Source organism: Schistocerca serialis, chromosome 5, assembly GCF_023864345.2.
Source record: "Schistocerca serialis cubense isolate TAMUIC-IGC-003099 chromosome 5, iqSchSeri2.2, whole genome shotgun sequence".
Lineage (NCBI taxonomy): Eukaryota > Metazoa > Arthropoda > Insecta > Orthoptera > Acrididae > Schistocerca > Schistocerca serialis.
The window spans coordinates 509,379,927-509,396,562 of record NC_064642.1 but is presented as its reverse complement, the minus strand read 5'-3'; the positions used below and the strand labels follow the sequence as shown (position 1 = coordinate 509,396,562).

At 41.6% G+C, this 16,636-nt stretch overlaps 1 protein-coding gene across 1 annotated transcript in view; it reads right to left on the bottom strand.

The window, feature by feature from the left end:
* Positions 1–16,636, bottom strand: part of LOC126482033 (dynein axonemal heavy chain 6-like) — a 1,073,010-nt gene that overhangs the window by 190,209 nt on the left and 866,165 nt on the right. Inside the window, exon 116 of the mRNA XM_050106005.1 lies at positions 10,438–10,639. Within this exon, the coding sequence (XP_049961962.1) occupies positions 10,438–10,639 (202 nt within the window). The remainder of the gene's footprint in view (positions 1–10,437; positions 10,640–16,636) is intronic.

The following is a 16,636-nucleotide window of genomic DNA, read 5'->3' as shown; positions in this document are numbered from 1 at the left end:
AAAAAGGTTGAATATCTTTTGTGGGGCAAGAATACCAAAGTTTACTGTGACCACCAGTCATGGTCATTTCTTTTAACATGTAAACTATCACTCCGTAGATTAGCTAGGTGGTGTCTATATTTACAAGAATTCAATTTTGAGATCATTTATGTTAAAGGAAGTCAGAAAGATATTGCAGATGCCCTGTGTAGGCTACGACTCTAGATTTAGAGGAATAAATCCAAACGTTATTATTGCAATGTACTACACAACAGTCTGATTATCATAAGTTTTGTAAGCAGATGAAAATATACAACAGCAAGATCACAGATGGAGTAAAGTCAGGCAAAACCTTAAGCAAGATGATGGTGGCAAGAAAAGTAAATGGTATGAGAAGTAAAAGGCCTTTTGTTTCATAGGAAACATGAAAAATCTGATCAATGGTATCTGTGTGTATTCCTGAAGATTATATTGACAAATTTATAAGACACACACATGAAGATTGGGGACTTTATGGAGTGAGAAAATGCACTGCAAAAATTGCAACACTTTGTTGTTTTCCAAATTTGAGAAGGCGAGTCCTACAGCTATTAAGAAAGTGTGTGATATGTCAAAAATCAAAACAGTCCAATGTGTCAAAATATACTGAGCTACACCCAATACGCACAAAAACCCTCTAGATATTGTATCCCTGGACATAGCTGATCCATATCCAAGAAGTAAAGGAGGAGTAAAATATGTATGTAGTAGCACTATACGACATTTTCTATAAACATGCCAAAATGTATGTCATTAAAAATGCAACAGCCACAAATATCAGAAAAAGAGTTGAGGGAGACTGGTTGAGAAGAGTAGGTAAACCAAAGGTACTACTAACTGATAATGCTTCATATTTTGCTGGGCAGAAGTGGAAACAATCACCCTAAATCAACAAAATTTGACAAACTGAATAAGAAGAGGCAATTACTCTATTCACGACCGTATGTAATTTCCAAAATACTGTATCGTGGGATGTAGAGATTAGCCTATGAGAAAACAGGAAGAGGCAAGGGTCTCTACCCTTTATAGAAAAGATGAAGCGTGGTAACAATTTTTTTTATTGCAAGATAATTGTGCATAGTGTACATAATTCTAAGGGTAATTTTTCTTCTGGAGTGTATTTTAAGATAAAGTAATGTGTATAGGCATAAATAATCCTTTTGATTTGTACACATAAGCATAAAAATTAACAGCAATGAGAAGTATCACACCGCTTCCTTCGAAGCAAAAGTATAAACAAAATTAGCTTATGACTCAGCTGTCGTGCACTCAACAATACGCTCTGATGTCAGTAGTAAGAGAGGAGACTCTGACCTGTGCACATTCACAACAGACTGGCTGAAGGCGCAACCAAAATAGTAATGCAATGTGTACTTAACCTAAATGCAAAGTAAACGCAAATACTACGCAAATACATCTACTGTCTATGAAACTAAGGATGCTATTAATATATGTAAACACAGATTTAATTAAATACTAAGCTATATACAATATTTACAACCGAAAGGAAGTATTATGAAAAAACTATGTGAGAGGTGTAAGCTAGGGACTAACGACAAAATACTGTGAGAGATGTCAAATAATTTTCTTTGCAGAGTAAATGATCATAAAGGTTAACAGAATAAACAAATGTCAATGAATTTAATCAAAATATGGAAATATCTGCGGAAGTATGCAATGACCAAATGTATCAGTGGCTACCGAGCTACGAAAAGCAATTACTTTTAAGTTTTTTCTTTCAGCGACCAGTGCATAGTCATGGCACAGAAGAAGAGAAGTACGTCGAGAGTAGCAAGTACCAAATAATGAAATGGGCCGCTCCTCAAGTAAACAATTTCATTTTAAGGATACTTACAATAAAGGTCATAAGGCAAATGAGAAATGAAATATGCATTGTCACAGTGTGTCTACGTGACAATTATCACTACCTATTCGCTGCAGAGTACACATAAACATTTAAGCATGAGATTTTACAAAAACCAATTAATAAACACATGAAAGCTTGAATAATGGAATTTCCAGGTATTTGAGAAAGATAAGTATACAATGGTTAAAACATTACATCTCACACTAAGCTACATGTTATTTGAAGTAAACAGCAATAGTACATGAAGAAACAACCTAACACTTCATCATTGATTAGTCTGCACACATTATTTCAATGAAGCAAAAGTTTCTTGGCAACTAGTCCATGCTGGTACAAGTAACATTTCCACATAAATCCTTAAACTAGTAGATGAGTATTTTCTTTCTTCCCTTCCAAACAGAGGAGGCGGCACCAAGCGTAGCTAGGCCAGCAATGTCCAATGTTTTAGTCCTATTTCGAATTTTTTTCCTTCCTCCTCTACATAAGTAAGAGTTGAGCTCCCATAAGTGATAAAAGCCTCTCTAAAAAATGAAGCAAAAATGTATCATATGCTTGTATTGTGTCATAAAAATGTGATATGTAATTAATTTGTATATGTGATGTGAATGAAGATAAGTTGAAGCTAACAAACAAACTATAGTAATAGAACCCAGTTAATGAAAATTTTTATGACTTTTAAAACTTAGAAATTTATGTTCGTGATATAACCAATGGATGGAATGTCAGCCATAGGTATAAGTTATCACGTTATGTATGTTGATGTAACTCAATGCTGGGATGCATGAGAAAATGACATATCATGAATGAAGTTTTAATACATTTATTCTTTGCTACTAAGACACTCCCACCATAAAGACAACTTAAGGAAATTCATAACACCTGGCATTGCTTTTGACAGCTTTCTACTGCAAAGAGAAAACAGATGTAGGTGGAAACTTAGATCTCTATAGGGCTACGAAGAGGCATTACCATAGAGACGTTTGTAAAAAATTTTGATATTGTACTTATACAGTTATATATTATGGAAATTTTTATGTATGACTGTTTCATAATTTCAAAGGTGTTTTCACAAATAAATGGAAATGAACCATTTTCAAAATGAATACGCAGGCAATGCAATGTTTGTCAGCCAATCATTAAATAAATTTTGGCAGTGACAAGGAAAGTGTACTAATTCAAAAAAGCTAGATGTTAAAGGATATGCAAAAACTGTTTCTAAGCATTTTAAAAAGGTGTTATGAAAACATGTGAAACAAACTAATGTGCATGAACACATGATGAAACTTTTAACAGTATCATCAATATGCTGGCATAGATTTTAGTTGGAAAACAGTTTGCTATAAAACAAATTGTAATGGGTTATACTATGAATCACAGTTTGATGGAGACATTAGGTAAATCATATGTCAATATCTTCAAGGCTACACCAAAGCCTTCATCTCCACAGGCAGGAATCCACCTACAATCAGCATAGTTTTCAGTTCATAAATATCACTTGCTGCATATCCACCTACAATCATCACAGTTTTCAGTTCATAAATATCACTTGCTGCATATCCATACAAAGGCTGCAAATGGTACTTGAAAATCATTTCGGATTTACCATTGTCATATAAAATGAGTTTTGTGGCTTTTTCTGCTTTTTGAACTGTGTGGTGGAATTTATCACTATGGTAGAGTGATGTACTGGGTGACCAAAAAGTCAGTATAAATTTGAAAACTGAATAAATCATGGACTAATGTAGATAGAGAGGTACAAATTGACACACATGCTTGGAATGACATGGGGTTTTATTAGAACCAAAAAAATACAAAAGTTCAAAAAATGTCCGACGGATGGCGCTTCATCTGATCAGAATAGCAATAATTAGCATAGCAAAGTAAGACAAAGCAACGATGATGTTCTTTAAAGGAAATGCTCAAAATGTCCACCATCATTCCTCTACAATAGCTGTAGTTGAGGAATAATGTTGTGAACAGCACTGTAAAGCACGTCCGGAGTTATGGTGAGGCACTGGCGTCGGATGTTGTCTTTCAGCATCCCTAGAGATGTCGGTTGATCATGATACACTTGCGACTTCAGGTAACACCAAAGCCAGTAATCGCACGGACTGAGGTCTGGGAACCTGGGAGGCCAAGCATAATGAAAGTGGCGGCTGAGCACACGATCATCACCAAACGACAAGCGCAAGAGATGTTTCACATGTCTAGCAATATGGGGTGGACCACCATCCTGCATAAACATTGTGCGGTCCAGCAGGTGTTTATCAGCCAGGCTGTGGATGAAGCGATTCTGTAACATATCGGCATACCTCTCACCCATCATGGTAGCAGTTACAAAACGAGAATCATGCATTTCCTCATAGAAAAAAGCTCGATAACAGTAGATGTGGTAAATCCAACCCATTCCATGACTTTCTCGTCATGCAATGGTTTTCCACGACAGTTCTAGGATTTTCGGTAGCCCAAATTCTGCAGTTGTGGGCGTTGACAGACCCTCGGAGCATGAAATGAGCTTCGTCGGTCCACAACACGTTACTCAACCAATCGTCATCTTCCGCCATCTTTTGAAATGCCCACAATGTAAATGCCCTCCACTTCACTAAATCGCCAGGTAACAGTTCATGATACCGATGGATTTTGTATGGATAGCATCGGAGAGTACATCTATGTGCCAACCAAACAGTAGTGTATGGAATGCCGGTGTGACGTGCGACTGCACGAGCGCTGACTTCCCCGTGTATAGATGAACCCGCTACAGTCTCCACTTCTTCCTGAACTGTCTCAGCAGCATTACGCCTCGTGCTCAGTCGGCCACTATGGGGTCTATCGTCTAAACAACCCATGGCTTCGAGCTTCGATTTCATACTCGCCACAGCTGCATTTGTCAACAGACCTCTACCCCCCGAAAAGTCCACGGGTATACTGCCGGTTCATAGTGTCCATCGGGCACAATATATTGGCGATCAAACATGTCGCCATCGTCCGGTGCGGTGACGATCTGAGCTCCTGAGAGCGGGCGACCGATTTAAATCCCCTCCCCCCCGCGGACCGATCTCTTCGCCGTCCGCGCCCGTGCTCCGGCGGTCTCGAAGCCGTGGGTGTCGGAATCTGTCGTAGCGTTGATGTGCTTGCTACATCCACCCTGGTCGCCAGTTTGTACTTCTTGCTGAGAGTCTTCTTAATTACATTCAATGCCGGGTCCCAAGTCTAGCTGAGATTGCAGTCGCAATCTCGGTTGATAAGATCTTCCCTGGTGCGGATTTCGATAGCCTGCCTTATAACGTTGGCCCAATATTTCGAGGTCTGAGCCAGGATCTTGGTACATTCATAATCCATCTTGTGTTTCTCGGACAAACAGTGCTCTGCTACTGCCGACTTATTTGGATATTCCAGTTGAGCGTGCCTTTGATGTTCTCGGCAACGATCTATGATGGTGCGTACTGTTTGTCCGATATAAGACTTCCCATGCTCACAGAGAATTTGGTATATGACGGCCTTCCTCAAACCAAGGTCATCTCTCAAACTTCCCAGTAATGACCGTGTTTTATTGAGTGGGCAAAAGACAGTTTTAACTCAGTGTTTCGTTAATATACGACCGATTTTCCCCGATAGTGCGCCATTGTACAGAATAAAGGCAGTGGCTACCTCTTCTTCCATGACTTCATCCGCCTCCACAGGTTGTGCTGTGGTGGTGGGATGGGGAGCGCATCTAATCTGCCATTCCGAGTACCCATTTTTTTGGAACACGGTTTTGAGGTGTTCCAATTCCTGGGGCAGATTCTACATCTACATTTACATCCATACTCCACAAGCCACCTGACGGTGTGTGGCGGAGGGTACCCTGAGTACCTCTATCGGTTCTCCCTTCTATTCCAGTCTCGTATTGTTTGTGGAAAGAAGGATTGCCGGTATGCTTCTGTGTGGGCTCTAATCTCTCTGATTTTATCCTCATGGTCTCTTCGCAAGATATACGTAGGAGGGAGCAATATACTGCTTGCGTCTGAGATGCTGCGTGCCCTGTGTACTAGTGTTTTTAATACTCCATTCCTCTGAGAAGGGTGGTGGCAGCTATCTGCATGCAGGTACAGGTCAGTGTGCATTTTCTTCCTGTACACACTGTGGCTCAGGTTACCATCAGCTCTTCTCTTGACCATGACATCCAGGAATGGTAATTTTCCTTCTACTTCGGTCTCCATAGTGAATTTGATGTTTGGATGTATGGAGTTTAGGTGTGTATGGAAATCCAGGAGATTGTCCCTACCATGGGGCCAGACGACGAATGTGTCATCGACATAATGGAAGAAACAAGTAGGTTTCCAATTGGATGATGCCAAGGCTTCCTCCTCGAAGTACTCCATGTACAAATTTGTGACCACCAGCGAGAGTGGGCTGCCCATTGCGACTCCATCCGTTTGCTCATAGTATTCCCCATTAATCAGAAAATACATTGAGGTGAAGACATGCCTAAAGAGTTCGATGGTCTCCTCATCAAATTTCAGCCCAATAAGCTCGACTGACTCTCGTAGAGGCACCCTGGTGAATAGTGAAACCATGTCGAAGCTCACTAGGATATCAGTGTCTTTCAGTCTGAAGTTGTCGAGACGTTTCACGAAATCCACGGAATTACGGATATGGTGAGGGCATTTACCTACATAGGGGCTAAGTAATTCAGCCAGATATTTTGCCAGCAAGTAAGTAGGTGCCCTAATGTTGCTGACAATCGGGCGCATAGGTACCCCCTCTTTGTGAACCTCAGGGAGTCTATAAAGTCTTGGTGTTACAGGTCCTTGAGGTGACAATTTCTTGGCATCCCCCTCTGGTAGATCTGTGTCCTTGAGTAGAGCCCTGGTCTTGTTCTCCATCTTCTTCGTGGGGTCAGCGTTGATCTTCCTATAGGACTCGTCATCTAGCACATGCTGCATCTTCTCAATGTAGTCCTTACGGGAAAGAACAACAGTGACATTGCCTTTGTCAGCACCTAAGATAACAATCTCAGAGCACTCTCTTAGGTCTTGAATGGCCGCCCTCTCTCTACTGGTAATGTTAGTCTTCATAGGTTTAGTTCTGGTAATAGCCCAGCAGGTTTCCCGACGCACTTCTTCTGCTGCTTCAGGTGGTAATCGCGCTGTAACCTGTTCCACTGCACTGATGATGTCCGCGACCAGCATGAACCTAGGGGTGGGAGCAAAGTTGCGTCCCTTCTCCAGAACTAAAACTGCCTCATGAGACAGCTCCATGTCAATGAGATTGAAGATCGTCTTGCATGGTGCCTCCAGTGATGGTTTATCCGAGAGACATGAGAATTTTGAAATCTGACATTGAGTGGCCTTTTTATGTGGAGAATCGGCTGTCGTCCAGGTAACACCATCCACCCAGTCCCAGGTCCACGAATTAAACTGATTGGCCAGTTTAAGATGAAGTTTAAATAGTTCCACGAGTTGTATTCAAAGCTGTGGTGAGTAAAGTGCACCCTCTCACGTACCAAGGCAAGGCTGGCCCATTTCTTAATTCTCTTGGCTGCTGCAGAATCAATGTGATGCATGACCTAAGCAAAGTTCGGCACAATCTGCTCGGTATGACATCTCTTCAGGAATGGAGGATCACTCAGAAAACAGCATCTTCAATGGGACAGCTTGTCGAGTTTCTTCATGCTGCGATACATCTCCTCACTGTAAAGGTATATGATGTGATTCTTCAGTTTCTCCCAGCGTATTTGTTGCTTGAACAGTCCACGGGTATATTGCCAGTTCATAGTGTCCAATGGCACAATATTTCGGTGATCAGACATGTCGCCATCGTCAGGTGCGCTGACGAACTGAGCTCCTGAGGACGGGCAGCTGATTTAAATCCCCTCACCCCGCGAGCCCCTCTCTTCACTGTCCGCGCCCGTGCGCCAGCGGTCGCGAAGATGTGGGCATCAGAATTTAAATGCCCTCACCCCTCGCGGGAAACCTGCTGGGCTCTGACCAGAACTAAACCTACGAAGACTAACATTACCAGTAGAGAGAGGGCGGTCATTTGGGACCTAAGAGAGTGCTCTGAGATTGTTATCTTACCTGCTGACAAAGGCAATGCCACCGTTGTTCTTTCCCATAAGGACTACATTGAGAAGATGAGCGCTGCTAGATGACGACTCCTATAGGAAGATCAATGCTGACCCCACGAAGAAGGTGGAGAACAAGACCAGGGCTCCACTCAAGGACACGGGTCTACCAGAGGGGGATGCCAAGAAATTGTCACCTCAAGGACCTGTACCACCAAGCCTTTATGGACTCCCTAAGGCCCACAAAGAGGGAGTACCTATGTGCCCGATTGTCAGCAACATTAGGGTACCCGCTTACTTGCTGGCAAAATACCTGGCTGAATTACTTAGCCCCTATGAAGGTAAATCCCCTCACCATATCCATAATTCTGTGGATTTCGTGAAATGTCTCGACAACTTCAGACTGAAAGACACTGATATCCTAGTGAGTTTTTATGTGGTTTCACTATTCACCAGGGGATTTAAATCGGCCGCCCGCCCTCAGGAGTTCAGTTCGTCAGCCCACCTGACGATGGCGAAATGTCTTATCGCTGAAATACTGTGCCCGTTGGACACTATGAACTGGCAGTATACCCGTGGACTGTTCAAGCAACAAATACGCCGGGAGAAACTGAAGAATCGGACCTTCACCAGTTCGAATCCCCTTCTTATGGCAATAGGATCATAACGCTGAACTAGCAAATTCCCCATTCTTATAATACAGCGTCACTAAAAGTGCCTTTTCAGGTAACGTCAACATGCTGTGACTGCTAGTGCATCTGATTCTCTCTCTCATTACAGCTCTGTTTATACATGATTGTCATGCACAGTCACTGACATTTTGCTGTCCAGTGTCATCTGTCAGACATTTTGTGAACTTTTTTTTTTTTATATATTTGGTTCTAATAAAACCCCATGTCATTCCAGGCATGTGTGTCAATTTTTACCTCTCTATCTACATTATTCCGTGGTTTATTAAGTTTTCAAATTTATACTGACTTTTTGATCACCCGGTATAATAGAGTGATGTATAACCCATCTCTATGTAGCCTATGCATCAGGAATGTGGTAGTTGCAAACACTTATTAGTTAAATAGTTAAGAATAGGAAACTCTTTCGAGGGTTTTGTAATTTGTTCCTGCATGTGATGTGACATGCCTGAGTACTGTGTCTTCAAGTTGGAACAGTGTTTGCAGGGAGTTGCAGGAACTGCAGCGCCCTGCATTTTTTCTGCTATTTGGTATACAGACTTGAAGTTGTGAGGTGCACCATTGAGTACGGACTGCACCATGACAATGCTGATGATATCACAGCAGTCAAACGAAGTCTGCATAACTGTCAAATGATTCATTTATGTGATGTCAGAGCCTGCCCCTGGGTGTGTGTTTGATGAGTGAGACAGAGAGAGAGAGAGAGAGATTTGAACATTGTTAAACATAGAGCAAAGTAGTTTATGACAATCATGTAATAGATTACCAATTTCGAAGATGAAAGTATACTATAAATACAAAACTCACTCATCCACATCATAGTGTGAAGTCACAACCATTGAAATGTAACAGCTCATTAAGACCCACTTAAAACAAACAGTTTCCAGTCTAATTCAGGATCGCACATGTAAGCAAAATATGTAACTCGTCCAGAAAAAATTATAACTGAGAAAATAACTGTTTAATCTCTTTCAGTTCAAACTGTAGAAGCTCTGTAAATGAAGGGAACAATTCCCATGAAGGGAGCCTCTAGTAATTAATAAAAAATGAAAATGTATTATTGTAATTTCTTATTTGAGAATTTATTCTTGAATAAAATAACAGACATGTACTAATATCGCAGTGTACTAGCTGATTTAGAGTAAATATACAATCAGATATGTATTTTCAATTTTTTGTGTCGATTTTAATTTGTTAATTAATCAAATATTCACTTTAAACAATGCTGAGGATTGTTCAGGATTGTTAAGAAAGTATAAATAGTTAGAGCCATGTTGGCAGGAGAGGTCAGGATTTTGTGTGATTTTGGACAGAAAGCATGTAATAAATATCAAATGAAACACAATACTTGATTAAATTTCATTTTTACTTTATGGTAAAAACCTACAGTTACTGTTCCAGGACTTTTGCTGCGATGGATTACCAGCTATGATGAGTAAAACAACCCCTAAGAATTTTATACCATGATACATGGAATTTACAAATTAAAAATTAATTTTTTTCTCTGTGTTTCTCTTTTTTCTTTAGATGTGTTCTTTAGGAGTATTTCTCCATTTGTGATGATCACTGTTTGGAAAAATTAAATGCAACTTATAATGTCAGTACAAAAGATTAATTCTGCAATTGTAATATTGAAAAAAAAAAATTAATTCCGTCAGTAACAATAGCTTTTTACCATAAGACATATAACATTTCGATTTTCATTTACATGTAAATATACTTTCATAAACTTAAGTCAGTAACTGATTAATCTTCATTTTTTTTTTAGATAAGAATCTGTAATTGACACATCAAAGAAACTTACAAATTGGCCTTACCTGCAAAAAGACCCAGTCTCCGTTTGCTGTGCCAGTACCAATAAGTTTTTCAGCAACTGGACCTTGACCTTGCCCCAATGAAATAGACAGTATTCTGTCTCTGAATCCTTTCTCTGTAGCAAACCTTTGAAATGCTCCAAAAGGGTCAGATCCAGTGCTCAAAACAAATATGAGAGGCACAACATTTGAGGTATCCTTGTAGCTGAAAAATAAAGACTTATTAAAGAAACTCACCATTAAAATAAGTACTTCACAAAAGCATGGTTTTTGTTGTAACTCTGTAATTATTATTTGAAATAAGTTGTACTGTATACTTATCTGTAAACTGATTACTTTGTAATTTATACATGTTATAAATATTTGAGTCAATCACTTGTCTTCTCTTTAGCTGCCAGCATAAATAAATTCCAGCCAGGGGTTGTTGGATATGTACATTCAAAACCACTTCCAGATTGACAACTATATCAACCACATTTGAGAGAATAATCAAATGAATAGACATGGTACTGTAAAATTAATGGTGCATAAAAAAGGAGAGTAGCGGGGAAGTGGAAGGATGGGTGAGTAAATTGGCATAGGACAGAACACAAAGAGGGTGAGGGGAAGAGTATACGGAGGAGGTGATAGGACAGGAGAAGCAGAGAACTCTTGGGTGGAGGGTGTGGGGACAGTAGGTTGCCATAGGTTGAGGCCAGTATAATTTTGGCAGTGGAGAACGTGTTGTAAGGATGATTTTCATGTGCACAGTTCAGTAAATCTGGTGATGGAGGGGAGGATCCAGGCAGCCCATGTCGTGAAGCAGCCCTATTCCCATACTCTCAACCTCTTTGTGTGCTGCCCTCTACCAATGCACTCATCCATCTTTCCCCTCCCCTGCTCCTCTACTTTTTCACTTTCCATTCCCCCGTCCCTGCTCCAAAACCCTGCTGTCCCATTGCCTCCCAATGATATACCTGTTGGCAGTTTAGTCCCTCCTCACTCCATCGGACAGTGCTCTTCTCTCCCCCCACCCATGCCCTGCTATCCCTTACCCTTCCCCGCCCCCTCCAGATTGCTGCTTCCATTCTACATGTTTATTGATTGCCTTCCAAACAGCTCATACTTCTGAGCCATACTGTATCAGTGATCTTGTCAACACTCAACACATGGGTACAGCACTGTGCAGATTGTCAATGAAGCAGTTGATGCCCCAGATTTTTCCCTCTCTGATAGTTATAATTATGTTTATTCCTATTGATCCCACTTCCTCCCTCATCCTTGCATATTTTCACATTTTATTTTCCTCATCTACATGGGCCCAACACACTCATACTCCCTTACCTCATACGTATCTTTTCTCCCACTTTTCTCTACATTTCTAATGTATTGTGCCTATTTTTACATAGTTTCAAGCAGTTTTGCGTATTTTTATGATTTGTGCCAGTTCCACATCCGGTTTCTTAAATGCTTCCCGCGCCACTCCTCCCCAGAATGATCTAACTATTCCTTTCTCTGAATCCCATCCCCTCCTTTCACAATGACCTTCACCTTTATAGATACCACCAGTCCTTGGTACAACAAAAACACATCTCCATGGGACTGACATACCAGAACCACCTCTGCTCCCTCCACAAGATACTGCTACTGTAGGATCCCTGCCACATACATCACAGCTCTGAAATCGAATCCCTTGCTCTCCAGCACCTGGAGAGGCTCTCTAGACACCACCTCCATGAGTTATCCAACCTCCTGACATCCTACTCTGTCTCGGGGTACAACTATCCATCCCTATCCTACACTCAGTGTTCCCCCTCATTAAGCCTTCCACAGCACCCAGATCCTGCCTAGCATGCAACATCCTCCAAAAATTCCTACCATTGCTTCACAAAATCCAGAGCCAAAATATCTCTGTAACACTCTTGTTAACATTTCCACCAAAAACAGGGTCCCACAGAAGTTTCAGTCCTATCCAAAGGTCTCATCTTTAGCCCTACACCCAAATTTAACCATGATGGACTTGTCAAAGACCTACTCTCCCTCTGCTGATCCCTGCAATAGAAATTTTTCTTTGCCGCAGATGCCTCCAACCCTCTCGCTGTTCATACCACCATTTAATGGTGATGCTGCCTCCACCCCCTACCTTCCACCTTGGTCACTTTCCAGGTATTCCTTACGTCCAAGTTGGCCTCACCATCCTTCCCCAGATCCATTCCACAGAACACCAAACTTACAGCAGAAGAAAGGACAGCTGCACACAACCTCAAAACTAATCCTGACCTAATCATTGTACCTGTAGAGAAATGTTTCATCACTGTCGTTACAAACTGCAGTGACTACCTGGCTGAAGACCTCTGCCGATACTAGAACCTCTCCCCTGAATTAATTTCCTTCCTCACCTCTATGATACCCTGCATACCCACTCCCTACATGCTCCCCAAAATCCCAGAACCCAACAATCCTGGTGGCCCGTTTCTATCTGGCTGTTGTGCTCCCACTGAATAAATTTCAGCCCTCACTGACCAGCACCTTCAACCAATTGCCCGTAATCTAGCTTTCCATGTCAAAGATACCAACCACTTCCTTCACCGACTCCCCACCATTTCCACCATTTTACCTCTTGGATCCCTACTTGTCACTGTTGACACCACTTCCCTCAACATCCCTCATGCCAATGGTCTTACCACTATTAAACATTACATTTCCCAATGACCTTCAGACTCGAAAGCCACTACCTCATTCCTCATTCACCTTACTAACTTGTGATAACTCACAACCACTTCTCTTTTGTAGGGAAGGTATACAAACAAACCTGTGGCATGCATGGCATCCTCGTATGCCAACCTGTTTGTGGGCTATCTATAGGAGACCTCCCAAGATGCCAAACCCCTAGCCTGGTTCAGGTTCATTGATGATATCTTCATGACCTGGAGTCAGGGCCAAACACCCTATCGTCAACCCTACACAACCTCAACACCTTCTCTTTTATCCATTCCACCTGGTCCTCCTCTACCTAGTATACTACCTTCTTGTAAAATGAACACCTCTTCACTGATGGCTCCATCCACACCTCTGTCCTTATCAAACCCACCAGACACCAACAATACCTGCATTTCGACAGCTGCTATCCCTCCACACCAACAAATCTGTCCCATACAGCCTGGCTACCAGGGGATAGTGCATCTGCAGTGACAAGAACTCCTTTGTCCAGTATGCTGAGGTTCTCACCAAAACCTTCACAGACAGGCACTATCCCCTACACCTAGTCCACAAACAGATCTCCCATGCCATTTTCCCACAATCCCAAATCATCCCAACGTACCCAAGAACCATCTACAATGGAGTGCCCATTTCATCACCCTGTAACACCCTGCACTGAAGCAAATGAACCACATCCTTTGTCATAGCTTTGATTATCTATCATCATGCCCTGAAATGAGGGATATCTTACTCAAGATCCTTCCCACCCCTCCTAAAGTGGTGTTTCATCACCCACCCAACCTCCACAATGTCCTAGTCCATCCCAATGCCACTCACAATCCCAACACCTTGCCACAGGAATCATATCCCTATGGAAGATCCAGGTGCAAGACCTGCCCAATCCAACTACCCAACACTTCCATTCTAGCTCTGTCACAGGCTTATCCTCCCCATCACAGGTGAAAGCAGGCATGTCATATACCAGCTCTGCTGCTATCATTGCAAAGCTTCTCCTATTGGTATGTTAACCAACTAGCTGTCCACCAGGATGAATGGCCACTGCCAAGCTGTGGCCATGAGCAAAGTATATCACCCTGTGCACAACATGGAGCTGAACACAACATATGCAATTTCAATGGCTGCTTCACAACCTGGACCACCTGGATCCTCCCCTCCACCACCAGCTGAACTGTGAAGAAGGGAATTATTCTTGCAACACGTTCTCTGCTAGCAAAATTGTCTTGACCTCAACCCATGGTAAGCTACTGTTCCCAAACCCTCCACCAAACAGTTTCTGCCTCCTCTGTCAAATCACTTCTCCCTATTCTTGCCCACTCACATTTTTTTTGTGTGCTGCCCTCTGCCAATGCACCCACACATCTTTCCCCTTCTCCACTCCTCTCCTTTCTTGCCCCCACCCCTACCTCCATCTCCATGCGCTACTCCATGCGCTACTACTTGTCTCTTCACACACTACAAGCCAGCATTTGTCTCTCTGCCCCACCTTTACCCTGCTACTGCCTCTCCTTTGCTACCCCCTCCAGATTGCTGCTTCAGTTCTATGTGACAGTTGCATTCAGGTCCGAGCTGTCAGTGATGGAGGTCATGTGTGTGTGAATGAATGTGTGTGTTTCCTTTTCTGAAGGATGCTTCAGATGGAAAGTACATGCGTAACTATCTTTTCACTGTGCCTGTCTGCAACTCAACATGTCATCTTTACAGTGAGTAGCAGTCTAGCTTTCCCTTATATTATTGATATTCCAACTGGGAGTTTCCATTGTTGGATTTGTATTTATGGTCTTCCAGTTCCCGTCACCTGTCACATATCAGGGGTACGCTTAAGGCACTTGCACATACGGCACATACAGTTTATGATTCTTAGAGTTGTTTTTTTTCCAGACAAAATGGATACTTTGCCTGGAAGATCAACAGTGTGCTAGTAATTAATGTAAAAACCAGGTATTGGACAAGGAAGATACTCTCTTCACAAATTCTACAACTTTCTTCCATTAGTTAGTCTTGTTCAATGTAGGCAAGGTCTTCTGAAAATTTTAAGTTAAAGGAGTTTTCTGTGCACCACCTAAGACTGCAGACTTTCTTTCATGAATGAAGAAGGCTGAAGAATATAAAATACCTTGGGAATGTGGTATGTTTTACATAGGTCAGATTACATGCAGTGTGGAAGCACACCAATACTAATCTTGCCTTTGCAGCGCACAAAATCTCTTATTTCTGAGCATTATCCACTGTGCACACAGTATAAAAACAATAAAACATTATTAAAGAGACTATGGAGATACAGTTGGCAGTGTTTACACATCAATACACAGATATACAGTTGTGACTGCATTGCCTTTCAAGTTTAGATCATTTTTCGGAAGCTTTTGCAAAATGTTTCAGTCCATCATTAACATGAATTATATCACTGTGCTAGTCTTTTCAATATTTCTGAATACCATTTTTTTTTAAAGAATGCATCAACAAGCGCATTTTGAAAATGATAAAGGAGAGCAAGGTTCCTGCATTTCATTATGCTGATGTGGATTCTGCATTTCGTGCACAAATTATGTATCAGATGCAGACCATGTGTACCGATCATGCTCCTGCAATGCCTGAGTGCTTTACTGCTTCATCGATTCACAAAGTGGACAATGCAAAGTGTATATCACGAACATTTCCAGGCCAGTTTCCACCCCCAGTGACCGTTCATCCCCTCAGTGCATTTTACGGGCCCCCACCTGATGTGAACAATGTTATAGTGTTTCGAGAATTTCCATTTAAATTCTAGAACCACTCGGCCTTCTACCGTCTCGAACACACGATATTTTAAATATAAGTGAGAGAGAGAGAGTATTTACTGTGAATCACCCATCTGTGTGTGCTGGTTTGAAGTTTATCGTGAGACAACTATAGATGTAACGGTCGAACGGCACCGACAAGTGTTTGCCGGTCGCACCATGGAAGCCATAGTGAAAGAACAAGGAGTGTTTATGTATTCTGCGCTGTTTTATAACTTTGACAATTGTAGTGGGAAAAGAAAAGAACAGTTGAGATGTTGTTAATTAATGCTTGTTTTGGACTTGGAAAAGATAAGACGTGTATTCAGATTCAGAATGAGGATGGACTTGGGTTTTAGGCCAACCTTTTCTTATGTGTAAATGAACTCTGTTTTTAACCTTTGGACACGCAAAGAGACTTACTTGATAGTGTTTGTTTATGTGGGAAAGAAGTTTTGTAAATGTTTGATATTCAAATATACATCATGAAGTGAAGCAAAAGAAACTGCATATGACTGCTTATTTTTATAAGTAGAAAGAGTCTTGAGAAATTCCTGTTCCTAGTAGATATACTTCAGAGAAGAAGAGAAAAGGAGGTTGCAGCAGCAAGCTAACCAGCAAGGGAAGTCAGCTGACCATCTCAAGTAAGTCGTATCATTAAAGAAGTGCAATTTTACACTCATTTTTTGCCACTTTAAGTCATTCAAAGTGTTAGAACGTGGCAACCTGTGTGAAAGGACAGAAGA